Raw genomic sequence first — 15,650 nt, 5'->3', positions numbered from 1 at the left:
AATCAATCAATCAATCAATCAATCAATCAATCAATCAATCAATCAATCAATCAATCAATCAATCAATCAAGCAGCAGTGATCACGTGAGCCATACCTGGTCTGTGTCTGTGTCAGTAGTGGACCCATGGCTTGGAATTTGCTGCATAGGGAGCCTCAGTAACGATAAGAGCCTATAAGAAGTCATAAGAGACGATAAAGCTTTGTGTTCAAAGGCGTAGTGCGTGGTTGGTGGAGACGCTACACGTCCGGATTCTTCCTCTTGCTGGCACCTCCATCCAAAACCATCTCCTGTCTCGCAGTCAGTGTTCCCGACTCTGTCACATCAGCTTTCAATTACTTACCTGCCCACTCATGAAGCCAGCGCCCATCGCGTACTCAATTGCCTCCGCAATGTCCTCTCCCTGACCCACTCGACCGACGAGATGCTGCCTATGATGCAGTTCGCTGTGATTACCGGCCCAAGTTTCTAGCCTCGCCTTCTTCGCATCGTCCTCATGGGGCGCACCTTGCGTTCTTGCCGCCGCCTCATCGCCTTCCTTGCACTCGTGTGCGACACTGACCCACCCGGGCGAGATTATATTCACCCTTATACCCCAGCGCTGGCACGACACCGCCATAGCCTGCGTCAGACCCAGCAGTCCGGCTTTCGTTGAGCCGTAGCCTTCACAATCAGGGTCGGACTGGTGAGCTCGGAAAGAAGAGATGTGGAGGATGCAACTGCCTTCATCGGTCTTGTCTTTGCCGTGCAAGTCTTCTGGAAGGTCGCTAAATTCCGCATGTCGCTTCACATCTTGCTCGCGGTCGACGCCTTCCTGTTTGACCTCTCCTTTCCCTTCGATATTTGGGTTCTGTGCCTTCATAAACGGGATGACAGCCTGGCTCATCCAGAACGGCGCACTCAGGTTGGTGTCAATGTATGCTTGCCATTGCTCTGCAGTGGCCACGTCTTCCATCGTTCCATTACCGGCTGTGAAGAAGGCACGTGCAATACCTACGTGGGTTGGTCAGTCCGAACTCGACTACTATACAGAGCGAGCTATAATACCTGCATTGTTCACAAGGACATCGATCCTGCCATCAAAGAACTCTGCAGCCTTAGCTACAGCTGCTCGTATCTCTTCCGGGCTTCGAAGATTTGCTGTCGCGTACCCGACTCGTGGAGCATAGGCGGACAGATGTTTGGTGGCTGCATACTGGAGTTCTTCGCCGTCAAGATCGATGAGAAAGACGCGGTGGGATAACGGCTGTGAAAGGAGGTGCCGTGCTGTGGCACGTCCGATACCACGAGCTCCACCTGTTATGATGATGCTCTTACTCTTGGTGTTGACCATCTCAGGCTTAAAGGTTGACGCGGAATTCCTGGATGAGCCGATTGTTGCCAACGGAGCTTGGTTTGGTAGTCAGCGGAACGAGGGAAGAATGACTGCCAGAGGAAGGCGGCTGATTTCATAGCTTGGCTCACGGCAACATGGTCTTTCGGAAGGAATCAATGGGACGTGTCGCGAGATGCAGCAGCGTTGTCACGTCTACGTCAGGGTGCATCTTCACCTCTTCGGGAACCCTGCATAGACCGCACTTGCTCTTCTGCCACGGAGTGCGATCTTCCGAAGTTTCTTTCCATCTTGACAGTATCCCAGAGCGTAAGTCGTCAGGTGTGTGAAGGTCATCGTGAAGAATGGAGAGAGACCTTAAGCTTGGGCTGTGGGCGCACTTGCCACCCCACAAGCGCCTGCCACACGTCCATCTACCCGCTCGACCACTCTTTCCTCTCTTCCATTCTCCAAAACTCAATTTAAACTTCCGTTGGCGATTACATATTTCGACTGCAATAACATCAATCTTAATGTCATGAATCTCGTGCAAAAAGAGTTCATCATGTTCATTCTCATATCCTAGATCTCAAACGCGTTGAGCCTGGGCAGACCGGTCACTCTGTCAACATCTTTCATTCTAATGAGCCTCCTAAGCTCTATCTCGGACTGATCTAGCTCCTTACTCTTCAAAAGAGAAGGCCAAGAAAGGGAGAGATGGGCTGAGGAGCAGAGCGCAGAGTCGGGAGTCTTTTTTTGTTAGACCATTTTGTATTGAAGCTTCACATTAGTCCCAAGGTTTCTGGACTGAACACATTGTCAAGACACAAGATTTAGAAGAAATTAACGCAGGCTCGATCAAGTACTGGGCCGTCAGGCTCCCACTTCTCGACGAAGTTTCTGGCTTCACCATGTAGGCTCCTACCTAAACTTGCGGCTCTTTACTTATTGATCGTGGCGGCACCGCGCACTCGCACCCTGCTCGAGAAATCATCAACTGCTTGGCCGGAATGTGGTTTAACAGCCGTTTGCTTTGCATGCTCTTCCTGGAGATAGCGCAAGCCACGCCTCAAGATGCAGATCTTAAAGTTGAAGTTCAGACTGATGTCCATATCACCTATGGGCCACCATATCCAATGACAGACACGACAGTATTTCCCCTCTCGGCCAGTTCAACATGCGACGCTCAATGCTCCGTCTACCTTCCGCAAATTTCAATGATATCTTGGGTACCAGAAGAGCAGATCGTGTACACAACGCTGATCACAGTCGGCATTATCAGTACTACCGTCTTCATGGACAGCAACACAGTGGCAACAGCAGTAAGAACTCAGATTGACTATCGTTGGTCTGAAGTTTTCGACAAGAATTACCCGCCTTGTCCATCAACGGACGAGTATTACACTGTTTGGGCGCTTACTGCATTCACTAATGCTGGTACTACTACCAGTCTGCAATTGGCATGGCCCAACTCCTACGTTGACTATACTATTAGGTACCCTTGGAGATCCTGCCTACGCACGATAAAGCAGGCTCCATACCATGTACATCTGCGGCCGCCGAGCCCTCGACACAAGACCTCATGCAGCATTCGATGTATCCTCAGCCTGTTAATCTCGCCAAGAAGATCAGAGAATTATCGAGTGAATATGGTATTGGAGGCTTCGTGCCGATTTGGGTGCCTTCCAACGCCATGTCGAATGATACGTTCTTCCAGGCTGCCTTCCCATCAGCGGCTGCCTTCTCCTAATGCGTCCTGATCATAGCGCTGAGACTGACTCCCACGACCTTCTACACACCACAGTTCTTTTGGGACCATACGACCGTGATCAGCTTCTACACTCCCGTAACAACCCGGATTGGGCCTTCAGCGATGGGCTGGATCGGGACCGCTACAAAAGAGGTCATTTGCGGTTCTGGTGGGCTGAGTGGCACTTCTTACCGAACATCGAGTGCTCAGCGCCCAGAAGCCGCTTCTGTAATCATGGGTTGTGGTCAATAACAATGGAGACACCACAGCTTTAATTGGGTACGGACCTCATCCGGAGACGGTCAAAAGCAGCGTTACGTACTCTGACGATTTTTGCAGCGGGTAGTTTTTGCGCTCACAACCGGGATGGACTGCGTCCATGGATGCTGCTCTTGAAGGACTGCCGATATGCTTATACACAGCAATCGTGTCACCTTCAACGGAAACACTAGACATGGCACCTCCTCTGCGGACGAAGCCAGGATGGATTGAGTCTTGGTCATGCCATTACAATCAATTGAGACTGACGTGGAATGGGGGGTTCATGGAGAGTCGACAGCGGATGGATGGTTCACCATTCCTACCAAACCGGAATCCACTCAGAACTACCGCAACGTAGATGCCGCAGAGACGGCGATCATCGCAAGTTTATTCAACGGGCATCTCGAATACTATTTGAAGCCATCTTCGCCACAGCGGAATCAGCCGCCGAATCAACCGGAGCGGACCGTCCGCCTACTGACCAAAAGCTCATTGCTAGTTACTTCAACGACCACTCTGAGTACCTTGCGCAACCAGTCGTCGATGCACAACGTGCCGGAACCGTGCCGCTCAAGCCAACGCCAGTAGATAAGCACGCGCACATCGTCGACGGACAGGCGGTAGACGTCGCTGCATACGTCCTGCCTGACCCAATTGCTACCACAATTTTAGAGCTCCTCTTCGCACACGTGGCTACCACCATCAAAGGCATCCCAACAACAGTACAGGCATACATCATACCCGGCCCCTCAACTGCAACAATCAGTCAAGTTGTCATCGTTCTGGTTGTTTGGTTGTGATTTGCATTCTTGATGAGTCCTGATATTGTCACCATTTTTGGTATAGAGTATTTCAATTCGACTCGACTCGTACCTAGAAAATCTAAAGCCGAACCCATGCCCATCAGGATATCAACCATCAACGCCGCGCTTGCAATGTCCCAGATCAAATATCCAGATCCCAAACCAAATAGTGTCAAATACGTACGTGCAACCCGCTCATTTGAGCAGCACATCGATCGAATCCATATCCTCCAGCTCAGTGTCCTGTATGGTATCCATGGGCGACAAACGCTCACCGTCGAACATGAGTGTTAGAGGCTGTGTCTTAGCAATCTTACGAGTCGTCCTGAATGCGTCCGCGAGTTTCTCAAATGTGGTGTCAGGCCGGACCTGGATCCTGAAGTCTTCCAATCCTTTCGCTTTCAGGAAGAGGCGGTACTTCTTCACTTCGAGTACAGGCTCGGGCGTAGGTTCGCGCTCCTCGGTCACGGAGGATGGCTCTGCTGCCTTGCGTGCGGCTTCGGCTGCTGCAGCGAGCTCTCTCTTGTGTTGTGCGAGGGTCTCATCTGTCCAGGCCTCGACGTGGATTTTGGGTGTGTTAGTCTCGTCATATATTGAGTCATCGCCCTCGATGGATAGGTTGCCATGATCGTCCACCTTGATCCCCAAACGCTTGATGGTGGTGCTGTTATACAATCGTGTCCCTCGCCACGTAAAGAAGATGTTCTGCGTCATTTCTGGCGTGAACTTCTGCCTTGCGCACCAAGCCTCGCGAGGCTTTTCTATCGTGGTGTCTATGCGCACCTTGACCATGAGGGGCGCTGTATCTGGCAAGTCTGAGGCAATGAAAAGCTGCGCAATGGGCGCTTTGCTCCCACTCGCCGCTGCTGCTTTCTTTGCCGCAGCTCTTGCTCGTGCTCTCGCCTCTATGGCTGCAAGTTCTGGGTCTTGGACCTCCTCCAGGCCATCGTCGTCTAGTGGTGTGTTATTCCACGGGCGCAACGCTATGTCGTGCTTTGTGTCGGCGCCGTCTCCTGTGTCGTCCCAGGTATCGCCAGATGACTTCGACTTGTAGCCAGAACCGTCATCATCTTCGTCTGAGTCACCCAGATCGACAATGATAGGCTGAGACAGGGCCGACTGTGTGAGAGTATCATAACGCGCTGCGAGAGAGTTCGGCGGTAGTGGGGGTGCAGCGGGAGAGAGGGGTGTCCTACTTCGGCTGACGTCTGTTAGCTACACTCCAATGCTTGGAGAAAGGCGATCTCACGCTTTGCTTTGTGATCTGCTTATTCTTCCCGAGTTTACAGAGCCACTCAGGAGTAAGATTGGCTCATCATAGTCGGTCGACACTTTGCGCCTCTTGCCTTTACTCTCTTGCTTCTCTGCCTGCTCGCGCTTTTGCCCTTCTTCGGCCTTCCTCTTTGCCTCAGCTTGTTTCCTTTTCTCTTCTTCTTTCCGCCTGTTCTCCTCGGCAACTATGTCCTTGAACTCATTAGAGTGGCTGAATATGTCCTCATTCTCCTTCTTCGCAGCGTCTTGCCAGGCTGCTCGCTTGAAAAGAGACCGTTTCCTAGGGGCTGGGGCGCCTGTACTGGCATCCGTCATCTCAGATACATGAAGATAGGTGGTATTATGTTCAATGCAAGATAAAGGTAACGTGTCGATCGAGTGCGGATGTTTGTCGAGGGATTGCGAGGTGCGTGCGCCGGAATGACGCGCAGTCACGTTTGTCGCGCTTGCTCTGGAGAAGAAGCGGCGGTCTGTGCACGTTAGCGCCTTTCACCTCTCATGCCGATAACAGCTCGATCGTCACGACACCTGCATATCAAACATCAGTGCTTGAACTAATAACTTCAGCCCTTGAATACGCGTAGCTCGTAAGCAAGTCTTCCATTTTATGAACCAGGATCTGACCCTCTATACAGAAAACTCTTTCCTGAAACGTCACACTCAGCAACCATGTCCCAGAGCCCAGCACCAGAGAGCAACGGCGACTCAAGAGATCCCAGTGGCTTCTTGAGTGAGATTATCGGCGCTCCCGTCACCGTCAAGTTGAACTCTGGCATTGTGTACAAGGGTACGTTACATCAGCACGTGATCGAGAACCACACATCAAGTTAACCACTCTTTAGGTGATCTTCAATCTGTCGATGGCTACATGAACATTGCTCTCGAGCGGTGCAAGGAGGTTTCGGAAGGCCGTGTCACCCGCAACTGGGGTGATGCGTTTGTACGAGGCAACAACGGTATGCAAACAGACCTGGTAATGTTACCTTGAAGCTGACATTGTGCAGTCACATACATCTGCGCGGACAACGCATGAAGAGGATAAATAGGAGCATCCAAGCATTCTGGCTTTTCAGTGACGACATCATGAAGATACCACATCCGCATCATCAATGAACAAAGTCTCATTGACCGTTCGCAACAGGTGATTGCCACTTGGTATTTGCCAGACTACAATCTGGCACACGTTTGGTCCACCAGCTGTCAGGTCGTATAAGAGCAGGGCATGATTGATTTGGAGTAGGTTGACACTGTACTGCTGGATTTCATAACGGGCTTCTTCTTGTCCCTACGTCCACTTCTTCAGCAATCTTCTTGTCGTCGCCAGTATCGTTTCATGATGTGCACACAGTGTCTGGCACTTTCACCGCATCTTCACCTACACGCCAGACGTTCTTGTCGCCTGGAAGATTGGTCACGATGGCTGCGTCAATTTCCTCGTTCCTTCACTTACTCTTCGCGTTGTAACGCGTCCCCTTTCCTCGCGTGTGCTCATCCATCATTTGTCCTTTTCTCCAATTTCCCACATCCGTTCACTGTCTCCTTTCCCACAATCAAACACACAATAACAATCTTCTCTACTACACGTCATCAGCGCAGTCAACTACAGCCCTCAAATCATTCGCTAAAGCAGCGCCTGCATAACGACCTTCCGTACCTCTCCAGTCTCTTTCTTTCTACGCTTGCGGCCTCCTGACAGCTCCACCATGCCAATCAACAAAGCCAAGTCGCGCATCCGGTTCCAAGGCCACAAGAAGAAGGTTAGGCAGGATGATGGCGAGAAAGCGCAGCGCAAGTCTACGCGAACTGTTTTTGGCGGCGCATCGGACTTGACATTGGTTGAGGACGTAGTCAACGACGGGCCAGTGTTTGCGAAGAAGCGGGTTCCATCGACCAACAAGTTTGGTAACCTGTTGCGCAGCAATCTGAGCTCTTTACTGGCAGCAGCGAAGGCGTACACGGCGCGAAAAGAGGCAGCCGAATCACCGGCCTCACTGACATGCCAGCATATTGAGCGACTGCAGGAAGAAGACGACAACCCTCCAGCATCGTTCTTGGAGCTTGCGCCTATATATAGGCCGGTTCGCGACCACCTCAAGGCGACTAACCCCCATGCTGTTGTGGACGAAGATGACGCAGACAACAGTCCCTCAGCATCACTCTTGGCAACAACGGCAATATACGCACCGATCAATGACCGTCTTGAGCAAGTAATGCAAGCTCATGACGCCTCTCCTGCGGCAACAGCTACGCGCGCTGTTGAACGCCCTGAAGGTCCTCCAGCATCTCTGCTGGCAACAGCAGTAGAGGCCGTTGTACCAGTTGATGACCATGTGGAGCCAGCACAGCAATCTCAAGCTTACGCTTCCTCAGCTGCAGAGTCTTGCGCCATCAAGGATGATGATGATCCTCCGGCATCTCTTCTAATCGAGTCTCCAGAATCACTCAGTAACTACATCAGGCCCGTAGTAAGGTCATTCATAGTTCCTCTTCAACCTCAGAAGGCTCGACCAACGTTCTTACAACGAGTGGTCACTCTCTTTGTCGGCCGCCGTCAGTGTCCAACAATCAGCGAGGAGTTACCAGCCACACCTGGGTCGACCAAAGCCCAGCATCAATCGGCTTCGACCTCTTCCAACTCACCTCAGCCGGTTCAAGAGCAATATGAATCAGCGGCGACCTCTTCGAACCCACCTCAGCCGAGTCTACGATCTCAAAAAGCTGCTGAGCATCAATCAGCTACGTCCACGACTTCCTCCAGCTTCCTCCGTCCCCCTACGCCACACCGACGAGCCATAGTGCACTTTGGCGGTACACCTCGCAAACCCACCCTCCGCAAGAACCTCCCCCTCTCTCCTCCAATCCTCGCTATCCGCCGCCCATACCGCCCCATCGATGAGCATCTCAACGCTCCCTTCATCGAGCCAGCAAAGGAGCACAAGTACACAGGTACCCACTTCGTAGCACCAGACATCTTTCCACCCGCAGAAGTCCAGCTGGGATTTCCTTCGGGATCATCATCAACTAGCCCCATCTTATCAGTACGCCGGCAGAACTCCGATGCCCAGCTGCTGGACCGCGATGAGACGGTGTGGGCGAAGTGGTATGCGAAGAACCCCACAACTGAGCACCTACCGTTCGCGAAGGTGGGAAGCAATGAGCGGTTGGATCAAGTGGGTGAGGAAGTCACGGAGCAGCAGGCTTGGGATGCTCATGCGGCTCAGCACGCAAGATTTAGGGAAGCAGCGCCCGCGCCCACGTCAGATGTTGAAGTGTCAAGGAAGAATGAGGATGATGAGTATGGGCGCGCTGCGAGGCTAAGGTATCATCCAGGGCATTGCTTTGGTGCGTTGACGGGGGATGTGTATCCGTTCCAGGGTGGGCTCATCATTTGAACGGGATGTGTGGAGTGAAGGAGTGGATTGTCTGTGCTGAGGAAATGGTCACAGTGTAGCAGTGTGGGTGAAGCCTGGCCTCGTTGCGTTGCAGCGGCGGATATTGACTGGTATCCACTGTTGCCCAACAGTCAGGAAGGGGAAAGATGTCTACGTGCGGTCATCTCGAGTCGAGGACTCTTTGGAAGTGGGTTCTTGCAGAAGTGGAGCTGTGCAGGAGTGGACGCCCTAACCCACCCGGTACATCTCCTTCTGTTTGGGACGGCCTAATGAGCACGCACGCGGAAGTGAGGCTCTGAGGTGGATTTGGCATTTGAATTTGCATTTGCTTGGCGTTTTATACCACTCTGGGACAATAATTGCATTTGTCGGCGTTTGAATTTTTTGCGGCATTTTGTTCGCGTTGCATGGATACAAGGCGCCGGTTGATTCGGCATGGGTAGAGGTGGCAAGGGTAGAGGTGGCAAGGGTAGCTTCTGTGTGCTTGGAGTGCATCGCTGTCATGGTGGGGTGAGGAGATAGTCAGTGGACTAATGCTCAACACTTCAATCATTCCACAATATGGAATTCAAAATTCTGCAATGTATTGAGGTCTTTGCGCCTTGAATGACACTGAAGGTCGTCGTGGTGTGATTCGAGGCTCTGGACCATACTCTGGAAGTCCTCAGTGATTTGACGAGTCTTCTATCCATATCTACACAACCGCCACCATTCTGCATTGCAGATGCTATCTAATATCCCCCACTACGTAACGAGAACCACCCTGTAACGAGAAAAATCATAGGTACTTAGACTAGTAAGCAGGATAAACCCTTTCTGTGTCTGTGTGCTTGTATGACAGTACATGAGTGCAATGCAACGGGTCTTCCTTAGCCTCTTAACAGTCGCTACGGGAAAATTACCGATGTTGTCGTCGCCTCCACCCCTGATTTTCCGAAGGCCTTATCCGATAGCACGGCAGAACACTTCCCCTCCAGGTCTACTACTCAACTTGCATTACCTGTAGTAGTCACAATATTGTAAGATCAGCCCTTTCAGCCTTACTGCCACGCTCGCTAGCCCACCGTTCCGAAACACCGTTGATACGTCTCACGTAATAATTTGCTTGTAACAAGCCACACTGCTCACAAGTTTAGCCTGTGGCTAAGCTCGGCCATATAGTTTCCGGCCACATATAGTTTCCGGCCACATATAGTTTCCGGCCACCCACCCAAAGCAGCCATACAGTATAGAGTCACGATTTTCTCAACAACGATGATTATATTTGCCACTGTGTACACATAGAGTCAAAAGCAAGAGTTGCTGTAGCTGTTGCGACTGTATGAGCTGCTCTCTCTGCTGAAGAAGCTGCTTGTTGAGCCTGTAGAGCTGCTGCTCGGTTGATGGCAGCTTGTATAGCCTCAACGTTGCTGAATCGCTCATTTGGATTAACTTGAACTCGCTTTCTTGTACGGGTAATCTTGTGATGATCTAGTTGATATTCCAGCTGTTGATTCTCAGCTTCTAGTTGGGCTGCTCTAGTGTTCGCTGCTGCAATAGCTTTGCCTGCCTTGCCAAGCACTATCCGCGTGCTTCGTGAGAGAGATTCCGACAACAATAGCTGCTGCTGGGCCTTGTATAGAGCCTGCGAGCTCCGAGGAGTAGTAAATATTGACTCTGAGGCAGCTGCTGAGGCCTGGGTGGGTGGAGGAGTACAGGGTCGTCCAGTTACTTGGGATGACCGTAGTACTAGACCTGGGTGTTACGATCAGTGGTACACTAGGTAGCACTGACAAGGATCGCTCTCACGCTAACGTAGGCAACAACAGAGCAGCGGCAAGTCTCGGTTAAGCTGAGATGGAAACAAGGCTGGCTGTCAGACTGCATATATGCTCTCACTGATCTCACAATCCAACGTACAGCAACAGAGCACGCAGAGCACTCTGCATGAATGCTCCCACTGCTCTCACTGCGCTGTCAGACACAGAGCAGACAGATCACCACGTAGACACGTTTAGTATATAGCATGTAGGAACACAACCCTTATGGTTTGTGTTCAACCTTGTCAATTAAGTTTATCATCGGATCTCAATCAACCTTCGAGCTAGACAGATTGCCTGTACTACTCATCGTTACCCCAAGCCGTCGTTAGGTGTTTCACCCAGGCGACTTACCCCTACTGTTCCAGAACCCGAGCTCATCCTCAAGAACCAATCGAATAGTACTTACAAGCTTTGCTTAAAGTACAACTTCAACACAAGTATACCAATTGTACTGGGTATACTGCTTGTGTTGAGTATACTGACCGTGCCAAGTATACCGATCATACCGAGTATACTGCTTGTGCCGAGTGTTGCCAACGCGGCCCACTGCTTGGGTCGATCAATACTACAGTTCCTCGGCTTCTCTTGTATTGTTGCGTAGTCCTGTTTGTTCAGTGTTGTTGCGGGTTGCCCTTTGATTGTAACAGGCTTGGGTGGTCAAGGGTAGACTATCCAGGCGAGGCAGTAGTAGCCTTCGTAATAGTCAGGTAGTCGTCTAGTCAAAGACCATGATGACTGGTTGCAATGAGTAGTACAGAGTATACTGTCTGGCTCAAGAGCAAGTGAGATTCTAATAACAAAGTTGACTGACGAGGTTGAACACGATGCCATAAGGGCAGCATGTCTACTTGTCAAGACTCAGGTCCAGCCCACTGAGCCAAGCAAGCCAAAAGGTATCACGGCTCACTCTAATGGTGAGCTCTAGCCGGAACAGTACTATATCATCAGCCAGGGCTGACACTACTTGCTTGGATTGATTGATACTACAGTTCCTCAGTTCCTCTCGTATTGTTGCATAGTCCTGTTTGTTCAGTGTTGTTGCGGGTTGCCCTTTGATCGTAACATATAGCTGGGTTTTGTAATTCATTTCCAATCACTTCAAACCAATACTCAACCTTAGTATAAATGTTATGTTGGTCCCAATCCTGCAGCCTGTTCTTCTTTGCTATGAGCTCTGGATGGTGCTTGTCAAGACTCAGGTCCGGCCCACTGAGCCAAGCAAGCCAAAAGGTATCACGGCTCACTCTAATGGTGAGCTCTAGCCGGAACAGTACTATATCACCAGCCAGGCCTGACAGTGCTTTTCAAACGCCTTTGCCCAGTTTGGGCCAGGAGGCTTGAGTGGCCTGTCCGCCAGGGGCCAATTGCGAGTGGCACTGAATGCTATTGCAGCTACATGCTTCATTTGCACAGGTGTTCCAAAGGCCTTCTGTTGTAACAAAAACTCGACGACGGCGTTCGCTTTGTACAGGGTGAGGTACCGCTGTTTTTGGGCTTTGGCGTCCCTGGATTCTCGTTTGAGTACGATGACCGAGGGTAGAAAGAGCCACGTTGAAATGTGCTGCTCGAGCCGTGAGGGTGTCAGGTATGCCCTCAGGGAGTGCTTTGGTCAAAGCTCGACTCTCCTTATCCATGGTCAGCCCACTGAGGGATGTGATGTGGTAGGGAGAGAGCGGGAGGCAGCGAGTCCCAGGACAGGGCAGTGCAGACGATGGAGCCAGAACACGTTGCTATTTTAAGACTGGGCAAACCAACTTGAACAAACCAGACAAACCGAGCAAACCAAACAAAGACCATTCTCGCGCCACAAGGCACGTGAAAGTCTTGTATCAAATACAGTAAAATACACAGCCGCTAATGCGCACTAACATGCGCTAAAGTAACAGGGGGTTGTGAGACCCCTCATACTGGTCGGCGAAACTCCCGGAAGCACAAACATTGAAGGTGTAATACCTTCAAAATTTGAAAACATTTCTGACATTCTCAAGACTACCATTGCAAAGCTCCAATAGCTGCAGGTCTAGCAACATGTGTGCGTAGGCAAGGGTAGGTACGGAATTGCTAAAGAATAGCACTTCACCAGCTACAATTCCAAAGACTCGTGTAGGAAAGACTACGGTCGTCTAAATAGTAAAGTCATCTCGTTACGGCGTGGTTCTCGTTACGCAGTGGGGATATTAGGCAGCTAAGCCGAAGGCGCTTTCCTAACTCTATGAAGGTTGGGAGATGTTAGTACGGTTCTGTTCGGACCTTCGTTGCTATGTCCGCGCCAAAAAGCTACGCACAGAACGTAAGAGTTGATGCTTCAGATAATGATGTGAATATTGATATTCTGGTATCTAATCGTAACAGTCATAAAAGATCCTCCGCTATCGGACCATACAAAGCATAGAAACAAATATATACAAAGCTACCATGCTCAACATGTGCCCTTCAAACCTCCTCTATCTCCACTCTAAACGTTTCGCGCATCTAGTGGCCCATAACAGGGCCCTGGTTCGCAGCATTGATCTTTGCAAACTGCTTGTTCTCCTTCTGCCACTTGCGCGCATAGCGGACGCCAAAGCCGTGCTCAAAGACCTGGCGGATGTTCTCGAGCGGCATGCCCTTGACCTCGGGGAAGCAAAAGATGACGAACAGCCAGCCGACGAAGCAGATTCCGGCGTAGAAACCGAAGGCGCCAGATGGAGTGATACCCTTCATCATGGTGAGGAAGGTGGATGCGATGATGATGTTGGTGGACCAGCATGTTACGGTGTTGAGCATGGTGCCAACAGCACGGACTTCCATTGGAATGAGCTCAGTTCCGATCCAGGCAACGGTGGCAACTCCGGAGCTGTAGAAACCGACGAAGATGATGATGACGGCGATGAGGAGCATTCCCGGCCAGCCGATCTCGTCGCTCTGGACCTCGAGGGTATGAAGATCGATCGGGATGTAGGCAAACGAGACGGCGGCGACGACCAAGCAAACAGACATGCCGAAAATGGTGACGAGAAGAATCTTGCGGCGACCGAACCTGTCGACGATGATCAGGTTGACGAGCGAGAAGATGAAGTTGGTGGCTGAGACGGTGATGGCAACAGCGGTGGCGTTGTTGAATCCGACGATCTTGAAGAGGGTGGCGCTGTAGTACATAAGTGTGTTGAAACCGCTGAGCTGGGAGATGGCCATGATGGTGCAGGCGGTGAACACGGCGCGGAAGGTGGCGGCGGTGGTGAAGATGCGTGCCAATGTCTTGAAGACGGAGTCGTCAACCATTGTCTGAGTAGCCTCTGCAATGCTCATCTCAATCGAGTGGATCTTTGCACGGCGCTGCTCCTCGGTCGAGGTAGGGTAGATGCGTGTGAGAACAACGCTGGCCTCATCGACCTTTCCGTGTGCGACAAGCTGACGAGGAGACTCAGGGCACATGAAGAGAAGACCGGCGAGCAAGATGGCGGGTGCGGCACCGATGCCAACTGTGGCCCTCCATGCCTGTGAGCCCTCCCCACCGACTTGCGCAAACCCAGCACCAATTCCAGAGGCGATGAACTGACCGAACGTGACGGACATGTTGTTGAATCTGATTTTCGTTAGTTCCAGTTCCAACTGTTCCAAACTATGGAGGAAAACTCACGCAATCATACGGCCGCGGTACTTCGCAGGGGCTAACTCGGAGATGTAAAGAGGAACCACCATGGCTGCGCTGCCAACACCAAGACCAACGACAAAGCGGCCAACGGCGAACTGGGGAAGGTGGTATGCGGCGGTTTGCAGAACAGTTCCAATGACGAAGACAATGCAAGCGAGCCAGATAGGCGTCTTGCGACCATGCTTGTCAGCGATCAAACCAGCGATGACAGCGCCAACGAGGGCACCACCAGATGTGAGCGAAGTGACAAGCTCCTGCTCAGAAGAGGTAAGCTCATGGCCAAGGGATGTGCCGATGGTGACAAGGACGGAGGAAATGTATCCAGTGTCGTAACCTGATGTTGTCAGTGAGGCGATCAGGGGTGACGTGACATGTCAGTCCTACCGAAGAGCAATCCTCCCAGTGAGACAGTGATGGAAATCAACCAAGCAGCCTTTGATGCCGCTGTAGCCTCGATACTCGAGAGCTCAGCGAGGTGCTGTGCGTGTTCTGACTCAGAGATATCCTCAATCTTGTCTGTGTGGTTGTCAAACTTGAGGTCCTTCTTCTCGTCGAGGGAGTTTTCGTAAGCCATTGTGAAGATGTGGCGAGGTAGTCGTTGATAGAAGACTTGGTGTTGAGGAGTGAGAAGGTGTTGTCGTTGTCCAGTTCAGTGAGACCCGGTGATGAACCAAACACCAATGCGGAGATCACTGTCGTACTTATGCTTCCTGGAGTCCCAAGCTTGTAAAGCCTGTCGGGGCCACCCGCGGGATGACCACCACCCCATCCTACACTATGACACTTCAGGAGTTGCTACGTTAGGCCCACGTGGTCTGTGGGCACACAACTCGCGTGCCAGCGCCGACGACTTCCCCAGATTCAACATCATCGGTCCGATGCAGACAAGCGAATCCGGGGGCTGTGGCGCGGGGGTGGGCCTGGCCCTGACGCGAGCAGAGACCTGCAGAATGCTGTTGGGATTTACATTGGTATGATTTGTCTTTGCCATGCGACCAGCCGAGAGCCTCAGGCTTCACATGCTGCGCGTAATTGTGCGGCGCTGCATTGGCTGAAGCGAGGATGGCTTGTCGAGACGGACAACGGCCGAAGCGTGATTGGACCGGGCGGCCTGCAAAGAGCGCGAAACGATCATGAATGCCAGGGTGTACGGAATTGGTAACTATGTCTGAAAGCGAGGAAGGTCTCCCCTTACGTCCGCGGGTTTACCATGTTGGAATGCAACGTTTCAAGGCAGCGTGGATGTTGGCAGTCTCAAATGCCTCAGAGGTGACGTCAATGGCACACGGTTCGGCACATGACCCAAACTCCAGCCTGCGCAACACCGAACACCAGGTACACGACCCACAGCAGGACAACATCGTCAAGCCGGCACAACCCGAATCCCATCGTTTCGAGCATAGAAGGATCGTGCGGCTGAATTGT

At 51.6% G+C, this 15,650-nt stretch overlaps 6 protein-coding genes across 6 annotated transcripts; 2 read left to right on the top strand and 4 right to left on the bottom strand.

Moving 5' to 3' along the window:
- Positions 1-153: 153 nt before the first annotated feature.
- Positions 154-1,649, bottom strand: BU25DRAFT_407919 (oxidoreductase domain-containing protein). Its single transcript, XM_033705677.1, has 3 exons — positions 1,047-1,649; positions 343-992; positions 154-289 (listed from the first exon to the last, which is right to left on the bottom strand). Exons 1-3 carry the CDS (start codon positions 1,330-1,332, stop codon positions 239-241), a joined length of 987 nt encoding a protein of 328 aa, XP_033564823.1. The 5' UTR covers positions 1,333-1,649; the 3' UTR covers positions 154-238.
- A 2,045-nt stretch (positions 1,650-3,694) lies between these two features.
- Positions 3,695-4,217, bottom strand: BU25DRAFT_244024 (uncharacterized protein). Its single transcript, XM_033701554.1, has 2 exons — positions 4,196-4,217; positions 3,695-4,141 (listed from the first exon to the last, which is right to left on the bottom strand). The coding sequence occupies exon 2, from the start codon at positions 4,059-4,061 to the stop codon at positions 3,822-3,824; it is 240 nt and encodes a 79-aa protein (XP_033564822.1). The 5' UTR covers positions 4,062-4,141; positions 4,196-4,217; the 3' UTR covers positions 3,695-3,821.
- Positions 4,218-4,320: 103 nt separating this feature from the next.
- BU25DRAFT_455723 (uncharacterized protein) lies at positions 4,321-5,712 on the bottom strand (the record flags this gene model as incomplete). Its single annotated transcript, XM_033709957.1, has 2 exons — positions 4,321-5,326; positions 5,375-5,712. The coding sequence occupies 2 exons, from the start codon at positions 5,710-5,712 to the stop codon at positions 4,321-4,323; spliced, it is 1,344 nt and encodes a 447-aa protein (XP_033564821.1).
- Positions 5,713-6,066: 354 nt separating this feature from the next.
- On the top strand, positions 6,067-6,430 carry BU25DRAFT_455722 (Sm-like ribonucleoprotein; the record flags this gene model as incomplete). Its single annotated transcript, XM_033709956.1, has 3 exons — positions 6,067-6,184; positions 6,240-6,353; positions 6,402-6,430. The coding sequence occupies 3 exons, from the start codon at positions 6,067-6,069 to the stop codon at positions 6,428-6,430; spliced, it is 261 nt and encodes an 86-aa protein (XP_033564820.1).
- A 670-nt stretch (positions 6,431-7,100) lies between these two features.
- On the top strand, positions 7,101-8,789 carry BU25DRAFT_455721 (uncharacterized protein; the record flags this gene model as incomplete). Its single annotated transcript, XM_033709955.1, has 1 exon — positions 7,101-8,789. The coding sequence occupies one exon, from the start codon at positions 7,101-7,103 to the stop codon at positions 8,787-8,789; it is 1,689 nt and encodes a 562-aa protein (XP_033564819.1).
- A 4,274-nt stretch (positions 8,790-13,063) lies between these two features.
- Positions 13,064-14,799, bottom strand: BU25DRAFT_334729 (putative transporter; the record flags this gene model as incomplete). The annotated part of the gene is made up of 3 exons (XM_033702546.1): positions 13,064-14,156; positions 14,211-14,559; positions 14,610-14,799. 3 exons carry the CDS (start codon positions 14,797-14,799, stop codon positions 13,064-13,066), a joined length of 1,632 nt encoding a protein of 543 aa, XP_033564818.1.
- Between the last annotated feature and the right edge of the window lie 851 nt (positions 14,800-15,650).

The sequence above is a fragment of the Macroventuria anomochaeta genome, assembly GCF_010093625.1.
Source record: "Macroventuria anomochaeta strain CBS 525.71 unplaced genomic scaffold BU25scaffold_6, whole genome shotgun sequence".
In the NCBI taxonomy this organism is placed as follows: Eukaryota; Fungi; Ascomycota; class Dothideomycetes; order Pleosporales; family Didymellaceae; genus Macroventuria; species Macroventuria anomochaeta.
This window is presented reverse-complemented; position numbering and strand designations above follow the sequence as displayed.